The sequence below is a fragment of the Suncus etruscus genome, chromosome 15 (assembly GCF_024139225.1).
Source record: "Suncus etruscus isolate mSunEtr1 chromosome 15, mSunEtr1.pri.cur, whole genome shotgun sequence".
Lineage (NCBI taxonomy): Eukaryota > Metazoa > Chordata > Mammalia > Eulipotyphla > Soricidae > Suncus > Suncus etruscus.
The window spans coordinates 61724375-61743612 of NC_064862.1; the positions used below are offsets into that span (position 1 = coordinate 61724375).

At 53.1% G+C, this 19238-nt stretch overlaps 2 protein-coding genes and 1 long non-coding RNA gene across 4 annotated transcripts in view; 2 read left to right on the forward strand and 1 right to left on the reverse strand.

The window, feature by feature from the left end:
* The window catches only part of NSMCE1 (NSE1 homolog, SMC5-SMC6 complex component), a 33157-nt gene extending 26519 nt beyond the window's left edge, over positions 1-6638 (forward strand). For both annotated transcript variants that reach the window (XM_049787825.1, XM_049787824.1), the window contains exons 3-8: positions 210-331; positions 1174-1251; positions 2657-2803; positions 5518-5634; positions 6152-6272; positions 6462-6638. In XM_049787825.1, the coding sequence (XP_049643782.1) occupies positions 210-331; positions 1174-1251; positions 2657-2803; positions 5518-5634; positions 6152-6272; positions 6462-6541 (665 nt within the window). In that variant the 3' untranslated portion in view covers positions 6542-6638. The remainder of the gene's footprint in view (positions 1-209; positions 332-1173; positions 1252-2656; positions 2804-5517; positions 5635-6151; positions 6273-6461) is intronic.
* Positions 6639-8458: 1820 nt separating this feature from the next.
* On the reverse strand, positions 8459-17558 carry KDM8 (lysine demethylase 8). The gene is made up of 7 exons (XM_049787837.1): positions 17055-17558; positions 15289-15455; positions 14524-14656; positions 12627-12671; positions 9772-9921; positions 9277-9369; positions 8459-9195 (listed from the first exon to the last, which is right to left on the reverse strand). The coding sequence occupies exons 1-7, from the start codon at positions 17547-17549 to the stop codon at positions 9031-9033; spliced, it is 1248 nt and encodes a 415-aa protein (XP_049643794.1). The 5' UTR covers positions 17550-17558; the 3' UTR covers positions 8459-9030.
* On the forward strand, positions 13691-14722 carry LOC126029553 (uncharacterized). Its single transcript, XR_007503019.1, has 2 exons — positions 13691-13726; positions 14516-14722. It is a non-coding gene; the product is annotated as an uncharacterized LOC126029553 (long non-coding RNA).
* Positions 17559-19238: the final 1680 nt, after the last annotated feature.

Genomic DNA, 19238 nt, shown 5'->3' on the forward strand with positions numbered 1-19238 from the left:
TGATGGTGCTCGAGTTACTCCTGGCTCTGCACTCAGAAATCACTTCTGGCTGGCTCAGGGGACCATATGGGATTCCGGGATTCAAACCACTGTCTGTCCTGAGTTGGCTGCTTGCAAGGCAAACACCCTACCCCTGTGCTATTTCTCTGTCCCTGAGTGACCAGACTTCTTGAATGAATCCTTCCCTACTTTATGTCTATTATTTCCAGGCAATGCCACCATCGAGAAGTTAGAGGACTTCATCAACAATATTAACAGTGTCTTGGGGCCCTTGTATATTGAGATTAAGAAGGGAGTCACTGAGGACGACGGGAGGCCTGTGTATGCGCTGGTGAGTGGGAGGCAGTGCCCTCTAGTGGTCTTCTTGGGGAAGTGGAAGTAAGACCGCCTGAGCAGACCCCAAGGACAAGGCTCTGAGATGCAGAGCAAGAACTGAGTCTCCCCATTCCCTTTCTCCACTCACCATTGGCTGCACTGGTCCTAGTACACTTTCAGAGTTGGGGTAAGTGACTTGGTGCTCAGTGTTCACCTCAATCTCTGCCAGACTGCAGGTGCTCAGTGAAGGTCTCAGGCCCGGCCTGTGATGACAGGGTTTTGGGGTCCCTGTAGGAAGGCTCCTGAGCAGATAGCTGTCGGGGTCCCTGCAGGAAGGCTCCTGAGCAGACAGGGTGTTGGGATCCCTGGAAGAAGGCATCGAGTGGATAGGGGGTAGGTATTTGGATGAAAAGTGTAAATGCTTTTCTTCTTGAATATGACAGACACAGAAAAGAGACTGTACTAAGGGCGAAGCTCATTTGGGGGCCCCTGTTGCGTTCTCTTCAAGTGGAGAATAAGGTGCAGTGTAATAGGTTGAGGAGAAACTGACTTGCCCCTTTGTCTTTGACTCAGTACTGAAGGTGATGAGGATCCCAGTGCTCCCCACCAGGGCTGCAGGGAGACTCCAGCTTGAGTTTTCCAGATTGGGTTTCACAGAGAAAGAGCCATGAAGTTACAAATGCTGGGAATGCTATGAACCAAGGAAGCAGCTTTTGAATGCATCCAATCCCCCTTCTGGGGCACCTCTGCCACAGTGCTACACAAATATCCAGGGGCTGGTGGGATGTGGAGGGAGCCTTTGGTAAGAGAGCTTACCCCATGAAGGGTACCCACTGTCTATCTCTGACTCCCTTCTAGGTCAATCTTGCCACAACCTCCATTTCTAAAATGGCAACCGACTTTGCAGAGAATGAGCTGGACCTATTTAGAAAGGCCGTGAGTATAGTGATTCTTCTCTGCTGGGCTGCCCGTGGAAACCATGTCTCCTCTCCTAGAGAAGGAAGATCTGAGGCAGAGGGGTAGCACAGGAGCTGCCTTGCATGTGGCCAACTCTGGTTCCTTCCCAGCACTAAGAATCAATCACTCAGAGAAGCCTTGGAATTCCCACCACAATCAGGGATGGCCTGGGGGTCTCCAGCACCATCGTCTGACTCCAAGCTGCGTCTTGGAGTCCCCAACACTGTTAGGGGTGGCTGTGGGGTCCCTCAACACTGTCAGGGGTATGCCTGGGAGTCCCCAACACTGTCAGAGGTAACTTTAGGGCCCCTTAACATGGTCAGGGGTGGTCCTAGGAGCCCTTAGCACCATCATAGGGAGTCCTGACAGTCCCCAACACTGTCAGGGGTGGCCCTAGGAGTCCTCAGCATCGTTAGGGGTGGCCTTAGGCTTAAGGTGGTCCCAGGATCCCTAATAGCATGGATTTATCACAGCAACATCCTTGGGGCCTCCTTTAAACCACAGTTATAGTAGGTGAGACTCCTCAGAGGGCACCTGAGGTTCCTGTATATCATTTGGAACCCCTCCCCCATGGTAATCAGTCTCAGTGGACTTGCTCTGCTCCCCTTTGCAGAGGGTGGGAGGGCTGTTCAAGAGCTTCCTGGGGTCTCTACTGAGCCAGCCCCCTGCCAGAAAGGGTGCCTATTCAGGGCTGACTTCACTCTGGATGTCCCTCAGCACTCAGGCAATCTTGGTGTCCTTAGCTTCCCAGTGCAGACTGGCCTGGGGCAGCTGTCCAGAGGCTGCCAGGGGCCAAGTGCCTGTGCCTGTTGGACTGAACCGGAGTCTGCAGATAGACAGACACCCAGGAACAGCTACTATGATTGAGGCGCTGCCCACCTGCTTGGTGGTTACTCACCTGGTTGGCTCCCAGCTCTTGTATTGGCTCTTAGGCCTGGGATATAGCTCCTAGTCTCTCACCTAGGCTCCAAGGTTGTCCTGGCATCAGTCTTCACCTCTCTGGGTACAGCCCAGTAATAGATGGGCACACACTTGTCTTCCCAACAGCTCTACCTGCACAGGTTTTAGGGGATGCTTGCCTGTCAACATCTCCTAGTATTGTGTCCCCACTTTCTTGTTGGGCCCAGCTTTGCTTCCTTCTGGCTCTCCTCCATGTCCTAGTCCTTCTCGCCCCCCACCCCAACTCCCCACCTTCCCATGAGCTTCGAGACCGTGACTCTTGGATTGCAGGACAGGGGGTCCTAAGTACATCCCCAGGGACTTTTCGGCCTGTGTTCTGAGGCTTTACTTGCCCCCATCCCACCTCCATGCCAGAATTGGGTTTTTGCTTCAGAGTGTTTTTTTGTAGCTGACTTCTGAACAGGGTTCCTATTATATCTTTCAGTTGGAACTGATTATAGATTCAGACACTGGCTTTGCCTCTTCCACAAATATTTTGAACCTGGTTGACAAACTGAAAGGCAAGAAGATGAGGAAGAAGGAAGCAGAGCATGTGCTCCAGAAATTTGTTCAAAACAAGTGGCTGATTGAGGTGTGTTGTCTGAAGTGTCCCTGCTGGCATTCCCTCCACCCACCCCCACCTTCCTGTTCATGTCCCGCAGACCCCAGAGACTGGCCCGTTTGGCCCCAGTGTCCAGCTGATCGAACTTTCTAGTCCAAGACCTGCCTGGGAGCCATGGCCAGAGCTAGAGACTGTGGCAGGCAGGTTCCTGCCCTAAGAGCAGGTTGGTGAAGTGCCAGGCCTGGCCTGAGTCCTTATCCAGAGGAGTCACAGTCTTCTCCCTTAGGATGCAGTATGTGAGCAGGAGTGAGAATGGGCTGGGCTGTCCAAAGACCCTGCTACTTGCTCCCAGCATCTGTCCCTTGGGACTGTTCCCAGTGTTTTCTGCTTTAAAGGAGAAAGAGGAAGCAGCACCGAGAAATCTGACAGCCAGATGATTTCTAAACACCCTGTGTCAGGGTGTCCCCACAGAGCAGAGCCACAGTTTCTGTTCCTTTTCCTCCAGGATTCCTGCTTCCAAAAAACCAGTGACACAACTGGGGCCCAGTCCATTGTGCCCTCCAGGCCTACTTGGAGTGGCCTTGGGCTTCCTCATTTCCTGTTAGACCCCCAGGGCCTGTGTGCTTAGGCGGAACCTGGCCAGGAACATTCAGTTTCTCAGGATGGGGGAGAGATCACAGGAGTGCTGGGGACAGGCTCTGGGCCCTTCGTGTACTTGTGGCCACCTGTGATGGCCATACAGCTGACTTTTCAGCCATGCCTGATGGAAGGGCCCTTGCAGGTGCCAGTAACTTGTTCATCCTGGGGCTGGGCCACTGCACCTGGAATCAGTGCATTGCCAGCTTACTTTCCTCACTGTGATAGGCTTGCAGTCTGGAACATTCTGGGCAGCCCTTGTGAGTGACAGCTGACCACACTCTCCCAGGGCCCTGCCTTTCCAGGTACTTTTCAGACCCCATCACTCATCATCCACTCGGTCCTTGCTGACCAGCAGAGCAGAATCTCTGTAATACCCCAGAAATGCTGCTTCCTGGAGTAGGCTGAGGAGCAGCTTGTCCATGATGCAGTGCTGTCTCTTATTGCCCCCTCCCCCCAAGCTGGCCACAGTGCCTACTCTGTGTCCTACTGCAGCACATGCTGGCCTGAGTCTAGTGTGGCACCAGCTCTGCCCTGTGCTCCTTTCTCCTCAGCCCAGCCCCTTGCTCCCTGTGAGGCTGTGCCCTGAGGAAGGAGCAGGCCTGATGGGTCACATCAAGCTTAGGGTCCAGCTCCTGTCCTGCTGCTTCCTCAGTGGACCAGACAAGTACAGCCCTCAAGTGGCCCAGCTCAGGCTCTGGGGAATGTCATCACCCCCACCCCCACCCCTGCTCCCTCGGAGCACCTGGTTTCCACCTGGGCCGTGAGCCTCACAAAGCCCTTGCTCAGGTGCAGTTTTGTGTCCATGCAACTTTCTGGGCTGTGGGCCTGGATGTGACCCTAGTTTCTGCAGCATTAAAGCAGGAGGGTGGGTGGCTGCCGGGCTGCCAGGATGAAGTGTCCTGGCAGGAGGGCCCATGTCTGGGTCTCTTCTCTGTGGCTCAGATGTGGTCTAGTCCTCCCCCAGGCTGTTTTGTACTCCTCAAGGGAGACGCAATGTCTGCAAGCCCTGAGCCCCAGAGCCTTGTCCCCATGGTCTCATGCAGTAGCACTGAGAAAAGAGTGGTGCTTGTGCTGGGGGTCCCATGGGCGGGTCAGCAGCACTTGGAGACCTGCCTACCGCAGTGGGGCTCCTGGGCATTGCTCATCTTGCATGGATGGGGCTGTCCTGTGCACTCAGAGGATATGGAGCTAGAGACCTGGTCAAGGGAAGAGGACAAGCTCAGGCCTCCTCACAGGAAGCGACAGGCTGAGGGGGAAGACTGGGCTTCCAGCATTAAGATTCAGGCCAGGGGCCGGGAAGGTGGTGCTAGAGGTAAGATGTCTGCCTTGCAAGCGCTAGTGCTAGCGTAGGACGGACCGACTGCGGTTCGATCCCCTGGTGTCCCATATGGTCCCCCCAAGCCAGGGGCGATTTCTGAGTGCATAGCCAGGAGTAACCCCTGAGCGTCAAACGGGTGTGGCCCAAAAACCAAAAAAAAAGATTCAGGCCAGGCTAGATGGGCACAGGCAGTATTGCTGGGGAAGGCAGTTAGAGGGGCTCAGGGCTGCAGCGGGCTTTCAGGATGATGTAGGCATCTCTGTAGGCCCTGGATGTCCTTGGACCCCCTGCAAGACAGCATTGCCCCACCTCCTGCCCTTTTGTTACTGCTCCACAGACCCCAATACCCCTGTGCACATGTCTCCTGTCTCACCACAGTGGCCCAGAGTGAGCCTGCCCCAGTATAGTTCCTTTGGAAGGGGCAGCTGGGAGATCAGCCTATGCTGTGGAGAGAATTAGACCAAGGGCCAGGAAAATGGGGGCCATTCAGCTGTCTCAGGGCACCCTCAGGGCTGGGTGGAACAGTGACAGCCCTGGGAGGCACCTGCGGCTGCTGTCTGAGCACTTCTATGGGGCTGTGGTGGTCCCCCAGTGTGTTTCTCCTTCCCTAAGCCTTAGTGTCCTGCCCGCTGAGGGCTGTGACAGGGCCTGGGTCAGTAGGACCCCCAGCAAGGTGCTGAGGAAAGGAAGCCGTGGGGCCTTATCTCCACCTTTGCCTCGCTTCCCCTTGGGCAGGCGAGGTTCTGGGGTGCAGAGGCTGAGAGCACAGCTGGTGTCTCCCCTGCAGAAGGAAGGGGAGTTCACCCTGCACAGCCGGGCCATCCTGGAGATGGAGCAGTACATCCGGGAGACCTTCTCAGATTCAGTGAAGATGTGCAACATCTGCCATGGCCTCCTTATTCAGGTGTGCAGGGGGGATAGGTGGAGTGGGAGTTAGGGTTGCATCCAGGAGTATGGTCCTGTGGCACTCATCGCCTCAACCAGGAGTAGGGCCTTAAGTACTGTTTTCCATGGTGTCCCAGAGGCCCTTCACTCCCAAGTCTTTGCCTTCCCCGCCTACTAGCTTGTTTGCTTGACTTACTTGTAAAACACTTTCCCTGTGCTGTACCTTGGCTCCTGTGTCAGCTTTGTTTGGGGGAGAGGGGGTCCCAGCAGAGGTGATGCCACCCCAGTGGTTCCTGGTTTCGTACCTCAAGGCAGTTCCAGTACGCCATGTTCCCTGAGCTTGGCCCCTCAGGATCAGCACTCATGGGACCCACTGTAGGCTATGGGGGTGGTCACGCTCTGGGCTGTCATTTGTCTTGGTCAGAGACTGCCAGTGCTTTCCTTGCTATGGCAGTGATGGGCACATGCAGCTCCCCGGCCACACCTCTGTTTGGTGATTGTCATGTGCCTACTCCCAACCTCACCTTTACTTCCAGGGCCAGAGCTGCGGCACTTGTGGCATCAGGATGCACTTGCCGTGCGTGGCCAAGTACTTCCAGGCCAGCTCTGATCCCCGGTGCCCCAACTGCGACGATTGCTGGCGCCACGAGGTTCCAGGTGTGTCCCAGCGGTGCGAGGGCAGCAGGGTGGGAGATAGCTCTAAGAGCCAGAGGCACCCAGCACTCCCTGGAGCCCCAGAAAGGGCACAGCCGTGCTCTGGGCAGAGGCAGGGCAGGATGGGCTGAGCTTTGGGTGAGGGCTCCCTAGCCTCACCAAAGACACCTCTTCCCTGCCCTTTCTGTGCAGAGATCTTCAACCCTGAAAGAACACAAGAGGCCAGTGTCTCCAGACCTACCAGGAAGACTCTGCGGTCCAGGCAGCATTAGTGGGGTGCCTGGCAAAGCCCTGAAGGAAGAGACTCATGCCCCTGTGCTTACCTATGTGTCCCCTTGCACAGGCTTCCAATAAAATGACCCAGCAGTGGCTGTGTTCTTCTGTGGTGTAGTTTGTCCTGGAGTTCTCAGAGGTTACAGGGATGTCTCATCTGGTTCAGCAGAGCTTTGAGGCCCTGCCTGCAGGCCCTGGCCTTAGCACTTAGCCCTAGAATGGCTCAGCTACCTGGGAGATGTGGAGCCTGAGCCCACAGCAACTAGTAAGTACCCATTTGCTTATGTCAGGCATTAGTGGGCCTGAGTGTGCCCTTGCAGGCCCCATCCCTCAGGGAATTCCATCCCTGCTCACTGGACTCTCCCTACAACCTCTGTTGCCTGGCCCTTGGTAGTAAACCTGTCACCAGTCCTGTTTAGTCTGCACAGAAGCTCCCTCATACTGCTCTATACAGTCCCACTCATGCTCCATCTACCCACCTGCTGTGTTGGCTCCCTACTGTTCTATTGTTGGCAGCTAGTCTGGGCACTCTAGGCCCCTCCACTATCTGCTCTGGTCAGATTAGGACTTGAATCTATGTCTGCCTTCTGGATCCTAGGCCTGCCCATTCCAGTGCACTCCTGCCACCGGTTACAGCTTGGGCAATGGTCACCCTACGCCCCCCTCCTGCCCTTGTTGCACACCTCTGTACTGTAATGAATCTGAGCTGTTAAATCTTTCCATCCCCTTGTCCCCTTTCGGGGGAGACCTTGGTAATATTTATCCGCAGCAAATAATCCACACAGACAAGAAGGTTAGGGTGTAAAAGATTGGGCAAAGGGGGAGGGAGAGGGAGAGAGAGACAGAGAGAGGGAGGGGGGGTGAGATAGAGAGAGAGGGAGGGAGAGAGAGAGAGACAGAGACAGAGACAGAGAAAGAGAGGAGAGTCCTCTTGCAGCCTGCAAACAGCTTTCGCAAAAGGACCCCTCTTCCCTGTCCATCAAGCTATTTATTGCCAACTCCACAGCACCCCCACCAAGGTCTAGGTGGGGCAATAGTCACAGAACAATCTTAAGGAAATATTTTCATATACAATTCCAAGACTAATCTTATGGAAACTTTTTCATATACTACACTGTACCACCTGCTCCAGCCCAGTCTGCCAACCCTTCCTCAGGACAGTCAGGCTTAAGTGAGGGGGAGGGAGCCAAGGGGCATCTTCAGGACAGGTTTGGCCTAGTGCCCATGATAGCACATCTTCCAGTTTTCACTGGACTGTTCTTAAGCTCAGTCTCCTCATTTAGTTCTGCACCTTTTACATGGCACCAAAATGTCTACCAACCCCCAGTTTGCTGGGTTTGGTTGAACCCAGTGTGTGACCTACAGGATTGGAGACAGTCCAGCCACAGCAGAGGGGCTCAGGGTGAGCCCCTCGCCTGGTCTACCCAATACATTTCCTGTGAACTCCTGAAATACCCTCCCAACTCCTGCACTACAGTGTCTTTCCCAGCCCAGGAGTCAACTAGTGATTTTCTTCTGCTTGAATGGGTTTGAGCTATTTGACAACCAAGTGATTTCAGGCCCAGTCTAGACTACTGCCCTCATTCTAGCCACTGCTTGTCTGCTTGCTCCATCTAGGCAGGTCCCAGGCTGGACACAGCCCAGGCTCCACTTCCCCACCGAACTCCTGGTCCCACAGTGCCCATTCCACCACCAGCCTATCCAGGATCACAGGGTTGTCTGATGTGAGGAGCTGTCCACAACTGGTGCCAAGATTGACCACAATCGTGTGTGTGGCATCATGTGTGCCAGCGTCTCCCAACCTGGCTGCCAGCGTGTGACCATGAAAGCTGGACTGACCTGAAGCAGTACAATGGAGGTTCTACCAGTACCTGATCCCCCAATCCCACTCAGGACCGCCTGAGCCCTGCTGACTGCTTCTGCTGCTGAGACAGGGCATCTGCCATTAACTTTATTTCTTGAGAAGTCTGGGTGGGACCTGGTTATAATTGGAATGATGAGTGTTGCCCAAACTCAGATACTGTTGGGATCTCACCTATCTACTAGCGTTTCTCCCTACAAGGGCCCATGCTTCCAGGGTTCATGGGTGCAAATGCTGGTCATGCCAGATGATGGGAGGTTTCAGGACCCAAACAAGAAGACAATTGATGCATCCTGTGCATCACCCCTTGTTGGCCAGTGGGGCTTCTGCAGACCTGATGTGGAGTCATTAGGCATATTGTTATAGGCACATCATAGGATGTCAGCAAGTACTTCTTAAGGTTCTGCTTGGGCAGTGGCATGGAAGTCTCAAATCTGCAGGCCGGTGCAGTCTACAAGTCCTCTGTGACAGCATGTCAGTGGCAAGCTGCGGGCGGCAGGGCATTCACCCCTCAACACCTGACCTGCCAGCACAGTGACCCCACAAAAGTTAGCCAGATGTGCAGTCGCATCCAGTTGGCTGGCTTTGGGTTGTTCTAGAAGCTCCATCTTCTACGTACCCCACCTGCTAGGACCACCAGAAGCTGACAGAGAAGCTGAGGTCCAGAGCTCGTACATAGTGCCAGTATCTCACAGGGATGAACAGGATCTCTCCAGGGGAAAGGATGCAGGACAGGAACGGGGCCTCAGCAAACCTGGGGAACTTCTCCAAGTCAGGATTCTCCACATCAACCTGAAGAAAGCAGATGAGGCAGAATTCAGCCAGTTCTCAAGGAAGAACGCGGCCTGCCCCACTCTGCCTTGCAGCACTCACCTGGCTTGTGTTGTGAAGAAGGTGCGTTTCATGCGGGTACAGAGCTTCTGAGTCCTGTGGGGCATACAGCCGGATGTACTTTCGTCCCATCACCTGCGGGAGAGCCCTGGTCAGCTGCCCCATCTATCCACGCACACACTCACTGCACCACTTGCTCTTTAAGGATGTGAGGAATCCCAAAGGACTTACAACATCCTTTTGAGTCACAGCACTGCTCAGTACTGGCCTTCCCTTCTTCAATGATCTGTTATCATTCATTTTACAGCTGAGAACTGAGGTGCATGTAGGTGAAATGAAGGGCCAGAGGGAGCTCAGCTGGGAACTTGACTCACCCAAACAGGCTTTGGCCCACCCAAGGCCTGTTCTATTGCCCTACCTGGTTTTGTCCCTGTCCCGACCTGCAGGTCATCTCTCTGGTTTTAACTGTGGGCATCTCTGGCTAATCTCAGTGCTGGTTAGGTGGAAACGGTGGCCCATGTGGGAAGCAACCCCAACCTGGACCAGGAAGTTCTGCTGGGGATCATGATGGAGTGGGGAGACAGTGCCCGGGGGCCCAAACCAGGCATTGATGGTGATCGCCTCTTCCTCTCCATCGCCTAGGCAGCAGTAGTCGGGGATGCTGATGTCCTGCTTCAGCTCCGGGATCTGAGGCAGAGCAGACATGAAAGGCTGTGAGGCTGGTTCAGATTCTCACATGGGTCACAGAGTTGTCCAGGCAGTGTCCACATGGTGCTGGACACAATTTAGAGGGACTGCGGGGTAGTGCAGGTGGCAGCACACATCTATCCCTGGAACCACATGACCGCCATAAACAGTGAATGTGCAGCTACAAGAGAGTTAATGTCATTCTGTCTCACACTGTCCCCACATCCTGTGCATCTTCCTGTTAGATACTCGGGTTCTGAGGCCAGAATTGATAGCACAATGGAGAGGGCGCTGGCCTAGCAAAGGACTGACCTGAGTCTGATCCCTGGCATCTGATATGGTCCCCTGAGCCCACCAGGAGTGACCCTGAACACCACCAGGTGTGACATCCCCACCCCCCAAGAAAAAAATAAAACAGGGTTTTGCTTAGTATTTAAATCAACTTTTGATTTTCTAAAGAGTTAGGTCTGTATTTTCTGGTGTATAAGATGACCCCTACTTTTCCTGTTAAAATAAAGGGTTTGGGCTATATTTGCCATATAAGACTACCTCTCTTTTAAAGCACGCCAAATGGAAATTAAAAATCCGTAAGATAAAGAGTAGACCCTCAAAGGTTAACAGTGTATAACAGTATATAATAAAGCTAGACTTTGGAGTGCCAACAATCATTTTACATTTGTCATCTGTAGTGAGTGACTGTGATTTTTTGTGATCTACACTGAGAACAGGGAGAGGGGGCTCCAAGAGCAGCTGGCTGGGGTACAGTGATTAATAGGACAGTTAGAGGGAGACAGAGCGCCTTCTCTGTGTTCCATAAAAGCTGAACAGAGGACTGAGCACTGGAAAGCCGCATACCCAGGGAGGGCTGGATGAGATGTGCTCAGTTAACTCAGCTCCTTTGTATGCCCTGAAAGATGAATCAGGACAAGCAGAGACTGAGCACCAGAAAGCCCCATACCAGCGATGACACCCGGCAGCTGGATGGGATGCAGTGCTTGGTAACTCAGCTCCTCTGTGTGACTGGAAAGATTAATCAGGACAAGCAGTGGACTGAGTGATGACACCTGGCAGCTGGATGGGATGCAGCGGTTAAAAGGGGGCAGATCACTCGTCCCTGGTGGATCAGTAAGCTGGAGTAAGTTTCAGCATGCTGTATACCGGCGTATAAGATGACTCCAGACTTGTAAGAAGTTTTTCATGGGTTAAAACGTTTTATATGCCGGAAAATACAGTATTTAAAGTATCGAGTCAAAATCAAAATCAGGGGGCCGGAGAGATAGCATGGAGGTAAGGCGTTTGCCTTTCATGCAGGAGGCCATCCCTTCAAATCCTGGTGTCCCATATGGTCCCCCGTGCCTGCCAGGAGCAATTTCTGAGCCTGGAGCCAAGAATAACCCCTGAGCAATGCCGGGTGTGACCCAAAAACCACACACACAAAAATCAAAATTAGGATGAAACATTGATCAAATCTCTGGTGATATCCCCCGATTTACTAATGGTAAAGAAATTATAATTCAACAACTTTGTAACTATATCTCACCACTGATTAAGAAACAAAAATCACAATTGATGTACTTAAAATAGTTTACAGACAGCTGAAGAGAAAGAGACTGGGGCTTAAGGCACTTTCTTTTTTTTTTTTTTTTTGGTTTTTGGGCCACACCCGGTAACGCTCAGGGGTTACTCCTGGCTATGCGCTCAGAAGTCGCTCCTGGCTTGGGGGACCATATGGGACGCCGGGGGATCGAACCGCGGTCCGTCTCCTAGGCTAGCGCAGGTAAGGCAGGCACCTTACCTCCAGCGCCACCGCCCGGCCCCATGGCTTAAGGCACTTTCCTTGCTCATGGCCAATCCGATTATCCCCAGCATCATATATGGTCCTAAGCACTGCCATCTAGGTGTGGCCCAGCCTCCCTTCCAAATAACAATTTATATAAAGACATAAAAGATACTGATTTCAACTGAGAAATAAGGGCTATATATGGTTTCTACAAAATAAGAAAGACCCTGGACACTACTACATCAACGATACAGAAAACCAAAGGTAGAACAGGCTAGAAAAACTGGATGGAAGGGATGGATTTAAAAAGAAACCCAAATGCAAGCCTCATTTCCAGTCACATTAGCCAAGACAGAAAAACAGGCCAGATGGGGGAAAGGGCCTGGTGAGTTGGGCTGGCATTTGGGCACAGCGAGAGCATTCGATGTCCAGAGCACTCATGGCCCCTGCCACAACAGTGAGAGCTGAGCACTGGCAGGCTAGGCTGTGGGGCACCCACTCCTACCCATGATTTTAGGCAGGTCCCATACCCCCATGCTCCTGTCTCTGTAAATTAGTATTTGTTCCCAATGTGCTCAGGCCCCGGGAAGAGGAGATTGGCCCCTAGAATTTCCTTTGGGTTGGGCCCAGCTGCTGTTCACAGCAAGGCCTGGATTTGTGGTTGAAAAGGGGGAGTCAATGTAATTTCTTGCTGAATGCTCCAAAGCAACATGGGTCAAGGTTGCCAGGGTGAGTGGGGCCAGTTCCTCCTGGGCTTGCTATTGCCCTCCAGGAATTCTGAAGGCTCCTCTAGGACAGGAGGCCACAGGGGGAATGGTCCCCTATCCTGGAAGCAGCTGTGACCCCTGTGTTCTCTTAGGGACCTGGAGAATGTTTTGTGTTGGGGGAGTGTGGTTTGAGATGGGCACTGGAGCCTGAGGCTTACCTGGTCGAAGAGCTGGTGCTGAGCCAGGTACCCTATGTCCTTGGTCTGGTGCACAGGTGCAGGCCCGGGGGAGAGGAGAGCAGTGCGGGTCAGTCAGGCACTTCTCAGGGCTCAACCTGGATCCAGTCCATATCCCCAAACCTTCCATTCCCCACTCTGTCCTGCCAGGCTCCATCACCCCACTCAGTGGCCAATGAGATGGTTCCCTCACACAGGGTGAGGGAACAGGATGAACGGGTAACTCAGTGCAGTTTCCTAAAACCAGGATCAAACTCTACTGTGGGCTTTAAGTTTGCTTCCTGTTTGCTTTGTTGACATATCCAGTGTCTCTCAGTCCAGCTGCACATGCTTCTGTGGATGCGAGTGCCAGTTGGGACCTGGCACCACTGAGCTCCACAAGTCCACTATGGGTGTGTCACCAAACAGCCTTATATGTGTGACAGCTGGAAATCAGAATCCAGAGCTTGTGCAAGCTCAGTGCTGGGCTCCCACGAGGAGACGGGGGCCACCTATTTCTTCCCCTGGGATGCCCCATGTGTCGCTGACTGCAGCAGGCTGCGGTGGGCTGTGTACTGCTGGTAGGTGCCCAGAAGATGCCCTGGGGTTCTGGGGGGGCAGATGGGGCAGAACATGGGGTGCCCTCTTGCCTTCTCAGTCAGAAAGAGGCTGCGGCTAAAGGAACCCAGATTTTCTCCATATGGGCAACGGTACCCAAGGGGAGGGGTGCTGGGCCATGGGAGGTGGAAGCTTCCAGAGCCCTGGAATGGAGGGGAACGCTGCCCTGTGTACTCTCTTAAAGAAGATGAACCCTGGGAGGCTACTGCTGTTCGATTATTTTCTGAAGAGCTGGTGACAGGCCAGGGAAGTTTGGGACTCTGAATCAGAAGGCCTTTCCCAGACTCAGGAACTGTTATCATTCCACTCCTCTCTGACAAACGCTGAGAGGTTACCAAATGCCAGACCCTGAGCTAAGTCTTGGACATCACCAGACCTGCTGGCTCTGTGCCCTCAGAGCTGGTTGGAAGGACACTAACTGCTGAGGTCACCTGGGCCCTGAGCATGCTGGACAAGAATGTACGTCTCTCCATCTGATGACCAAAGTAGGTGCCCATTACTCCTTCCTTCCTTCCTTCCTTCCTTCCTTCCTTCCTTCCTTCCTTCCTTCCTTCCTTCCTTCCTTCCTTCCTTCCTTCCTTCCTTCCTTCCTTCCTTCCTTCCTTCTTCCCTCCCTCCCTCCTTTTCCTCCCTCCCTTCCTCCCTCCCTCCTTTTCTTCCCTCCCTTCCTCCCTCCCTCCCTTCTCCCACCCTCCTTTCCTCCCTCCTCCCTCCCTTTCCTTCCTTCCTCCCTCCCTCTACCCTCCTTCCTTCCTTCGTTTTTTTTTTTTTTTTTTGGGGGGGGTCACACCCGGCAGTGCTCAGGGGTTACTCGTGGCTCTACGCTAAGAAATCGCTCCTGGCAGGCTTGGGGGACCATATGGGATGCCGGGATTCGAATCACTGTCCTGGATGCAAGGCAAATGCACTACCTCCATTCTATCTCTCCGGCCCGCATTACTTCTGACTACAATGCCCATGTATCTCTTCACAATCCACCACACACACACTTGCCTCCACACCACCAAACCCAACTACACCAACAGCATCCATACTTCACTAATATAACTACATACATTCACCTCACCTCACTAGCCACCTACACATACCCGCCCCACCTCACTAACCCAACAACATGATAACCAAGACCCTGAGACAGTCATTTCCTGGCCCATCTGCACAGCACCCTGCCTCTGCCGGTTGGCCTACCAGACACATCTGAGACCCACCACTTGGAACAGCCCACAGTGATGATGTGTATCGTTACCTGTCCACAATCCCTTTCCTTCTCCCAGGTACATACCTCACCGGTGAGATGTGTGCTGATGAACTCATTGACAGTCATGAGCTTTTGGGACCACTCCTCATCTGTGTACTTGGAACCCACTTCCACGGGCACCGTTCGGCAGCCGGCAATTTTCTGAATATACTCCACACTGGAAAGAGGAAAGGTCTCATCACTGTCATCATCTTTGCTAACATCCATGGACACTATTCAATGGGCCTAATGGAGTCTGCTCTGTTCTCTAGAGACCCTGGCTTGAGTCCATGGTCACCCCTAGGCTGAGGTGTGGCCCTCGGGTGCCAAGCAGCTTTGCAGAGAAACCAACTCTAGGCTGAAGTGTGGCCCTTGGGTGCCAAGCAGCTTTGCAGAAAAACCCACTGACATGTGTGTGTGCGTGTGTGTGTGTGTGTGTGTGTGTGTGTGTGTGTGTGTGTGTGTACTAAGGTTCCTGCTGCTGGCCTGCTCTTCTCCTGTCTTGTGGCACCTCTCCCCACTGGCTCTGCTCTCCATAGTCTGAGATGGGACTAGAAGCAGCCAGGATGGAGCAAACACAGAAGCAAAAGTAGTCTGATAGGGGCACTCAGCTATGCCAGGTTTATTTTGATTCTCTCCCGGCTTATGAGAAGGTCCATGGGCTCTAGGATCCTGCCAGTGTGGAACTGCCTTGACCAGGCATGCACTAATACAGTGCCTGCTCTCCCCTTTCCAGCTTACCTTGTCACTCAGGGCTGGGGAGATGGGGGAGTACATGGCAATATGAGCCACCAGCCCACAGCCACCCACCTCCACTTCCTCATGCATGGCCAGTGGTCAGCCACGTTTTCCAGGATCACAGGCCTCCCAGGAGCAAGGAAATGCTCCCTGAAATACTGCAGGGATGGGCAGTGAAGACGGGGAACGGTTTTTCCCAACTCCTCATCTGGAATCAAAACAGGGTAGTTCCTCGCTTTCTGTTAAAGATGGAAAGAAAACAAAATGGATCCACTGTGGGCAGAGAGCCAGTGACTCTGCAGGGCCCTGTGCAGACAGGACATAGTGGGCAGAGTCTCTTTGGGATGCTCATCTCTGTCATCTCTGCTCTTTGGGACCCCGAGCTGCTTCCTGTAACTGATTCTGTTCAAATGCCTGTTTAGGTAAATGCAACCTGTTTCACAGGAATAATAGCACCCCAAGGAACCATGAGCCAGAAGTGCCTCTTTCCCCTTTTATAATGCACAGCTCTGGGCCAACATGTCAGTTAAATAAACTCAGTTTCCTCATCTTTTAGCAGCTGAGGTCCTCAAACTAGAGCCTGCCAAGGGCATGCATCTGGGTATTTTTGCTGTCGCCGCCTGTTTTGCTTAGGAGCCAACTCATCTTGGGACATGTGTGGGATGTGCACTGCACTCTCTGACTCTTCTCCAACTCTCTGCCTCTCAACTCCTCTCAATCTCAGGCAGGAGGATCCTCAAACTATAACTCACAGGTCAGTACTGCTAAGTTTAAACTATAGTCCAGCCCTCCAATGGTGTGAGGGACAGTGATCTGGCCCTGTTTTAAAAGTCTGAGGACCCCTGCTCTAAGGCATTCCTCAATGAGAGCCCCCCCTTTACTCCAACCCAGCTTCTGGAGTATAGGCCCTCAGAGGGGTACAGAAGGACAGAGGTGGCCCCCACGCCGGGCAGCAGTGCAGGAGCCCTGCTGAGGCAGATGGCATGAGCAACCCATTTGGACATGGAGCCACATCCATCTCCTCCAGAATAAACATGACCAGGATGAAAGAAGCCAGTGCTTCTCTGCTGCCCACCTCTGCACAAGGCCTGTACTTCTTCCTACAAGGCAAATCCCACTTAGTGCCCAAGGCCCGCGGCACGTGGGGCACAGAAGTGGCTTGTCAATGGTTCTGCATGTTCCCTGCAGAGTTCACAAGATGAGAGCATTCCCATGTCTGTGAGTGCTGTCCCTTCTGCTATCTCTCCCCCTTCCAGACCCAAGTCTACTCTTATAGACCATCTCACAGAGACACTTACCCTGCCTGCCTGATCACTGTGTGCAGTTAATGCCATCAACATTCAACACTTCCAAAACTCCAGGACCCAACCCCTACACTCAACTCTTTCCCTTCTGGAACGTCTCACTGCCATGGAACAGCAGAGCCCTAGGGTAGCTGGTGAATAACGTGTAGGTGGATGTTGACTGCAGGTGCTTCAGGGTCTGCTCTTTGCCTCTTACATACCCAAAGGGGCACAGGCTACATCTAAGGAGCAAGCCGGGCTGTGGAAACAGTCGTTCCATCACAGCAGCTTGGAGAGACCTGGAAAACGACATATTGCAGGCCAGGCCATTGAGTACAAGGGGATCGTGGCCGTGCCCATACCATCTCAGGATACCTTCTCTTGGTCCACCCTCTATCTGAGCAACAGTTGGAGCAATGAGGAAAACACCTAGAGTGGCTTCATTCCCAGACTAAGAGACACAACTCTCACTGCTGGTAAGATTTGTCTGGTCACCCCCAGAAAGGCAGAACCACTAGATCCCTTAAGACGGTTGGCAGTCGCTCACTGCAATACCTTAGTGCTAGGCTGCTCTGGAACGGGGCCCGGGGGAGGCCGTTTCCCCGAGAGGAGATGCGCCTGGAGGATGGCAGCGACCTTGAGGAGGATGTCCCCCAGGATGGCTGACCCCATCAGCAGACCCATGTCGCAGACCCGCAGAGCCTCGGCCACAGCAGAAGCATCGGCAGGTGCCTGGCAGAGACACACGGCTTTTAGGAGGCAGCTCAGGGCATACACCCGGCGCCAGTCCTTGTGCACGTCCCGCCATGGCCCCGTGTTGAGCTTCTCCCAGGAATAGTCGAGCACAGCCTCAGCCGCCTGCAGACATGCACTCCCATGGCCCTCACAGAAGAGCTGGGCCGCCTGCTGCAGCAGCTGCATCACACTGCTCGCCACGGTCTCACTCAGGTCCAGCTTCAGTCCATCCTCAGTGTTGGGCAGGAGCGCCCTGAGGGTCTCCCAGAGATGGTCACCTGCCGGGGGTTCCTCCTGGTCACTCTCTCCTGCCATCCAGGCACTGCCAGTCTGAGTAGATACTGCAGGGGTAGAGGTGGGGGGAAATAATGATGTCAAGGCAAACCCCATAACGGACCTATCCATACAGGAAACTGAGTCCACAGGTGGAAGGATGGCTTAGAGCATGTGCCTCCAAAAATGTATGGTCGTGAGTTCAAAGTCCTGGAGTCCCACATGCACCTAGTTACCCTGGCAGCCTGCAGCCACTACGTGTGATATTCAGCTTCACTACTCCTAGGCAGGTGTAACCACTACAAAAAGAGGTCTGACCTCTGGCCAACCCCACAACCATGAAGATGCATGAGTACTGGAGCATGAGCTCACCCACAGCACCCCAGTAACAGCCAAAGCTGTGAATCTTCTAAGTGTGAGGCCTGGCAAGGCCATGTGCCAAATTCACCACTCAGGGAGCTGACAGGGGTGTACGCCACCACCCCGTTAGTTACTGCACCACTGATGGGGTAAAGTGGGAGGAAGATAAATTAACTGTTAATTATTAAAAAAAAATAAATGCTTTCTCCCTCTTTCCTTCCTTAACAAATAAATAAATAAATACAGGCAACTTCATTTTTTTCCAGAATCAATAACATAGTGGATGAGAAGGCACCACTCAGTCTAAGATGATATCCAATGGCTGGAACGACAGACCCTCCCTAAAGAGGCCACACTCAGATAAGGCCCCCACAAATTCGCAGCTTCCTAGACTGGTCCTTGAGGACATGCACAAATGTCCTTCCCACACACGTAGGCCTGTGACACCAGGCCACCCATCTCGTGAGTATGGCTGCATCCAAGGGCCCTCTCTGAGACATGATTGAAACTTTGGGACCAGGTGGGGTATTGGCCGCATGGTGGGTGCAGGCCTGGAATATTCAGGAAGAAGCATGCCTTGTCCTTGCCCAGAATGCCTCCGATGCCCACTCTACCCGAATGTGAGGGCCCATTTGAATCCCAACATTGAGGCCTGCCAGGTTGCAATTGTGTATGAAAACCCTGGAGCTTCTTTCCAGTGCCTGTCACCAGGTACCTCAAGTGCTATTTACTGAACTAGCTAGGAGCCCTCTCCAGGGCAAGAGCACATCTCAGTTCCGGTTCTGCCACAGCTGGTGCTCAATTGGGCCTTAACCAGCAAGGACTTCTCAGAAAGGGGGTGGGAGCGGCAGTGGATACCAGACTACATGATCTCCCCCATCCTGAAACTGAGTCTTTTCACTATGTTCACTTTTCATTAACTAAAGGCCTCTTTGATGTTGTAGAAATAGATTTAGTTGGAAAGTGAGGCAGGCAAACACTGCCGGTGCTAAATCCAAAGTGGGTAGTCTTCTAAAAAAATAGAGTCCAGTAGAGTCTTTCGGGGATCTTGTGGTGCAAGGGAAGGAACCAGAGACCTCCATACTTCTGCCCTTTTAGCCATCTCCATCCCTGATAAAAAGGCTTCATTGAGTCACTTTAACATAAAGTGCCAACTGTCCACTACAGGCAGAACGCACTCTGGTCCGGGCCAATCCTAGGAAGCTACAGGCAATCCTAAAACCCAAGGCGTTTCCATGGTCCAGGTTGGACTCGTGCAGGGGACATCCAGCTGGTTTTCTGGGTGCAGGCTGCACGGGTCACCCTTTTAACTCCATCACCCCACACACCTCTGCAAAAACATTTCCTGAGGCTACTTTGTGAGACTCTCCC

Excerpts from the sequence above, each read along its gene's own strand:
- KDM8 (XM_049787837.1), bottom strand. The coding sequence starts at position 17,549 with ATGGCAGGAGAGAGTGACCAGGAGGAACCCCCGGCAGGTGACCATCTC. Across the intron at positions 9,370-9,771 it reads AGCAGAACTTCCTGGTCCAG|GTGATGGGACGAAAGTACAT; the intron begins GTTGGGGTTGCT and ends GCTCTCCCGCAG. Across the intron at positions 9,196-9,276 it reads TTCTTCACAACACAAGCCAG|GTTGATGTGGAGAATCCTGA; the intron begins GTGAGTGCTGCA and ends TGCTTTCTTCAG.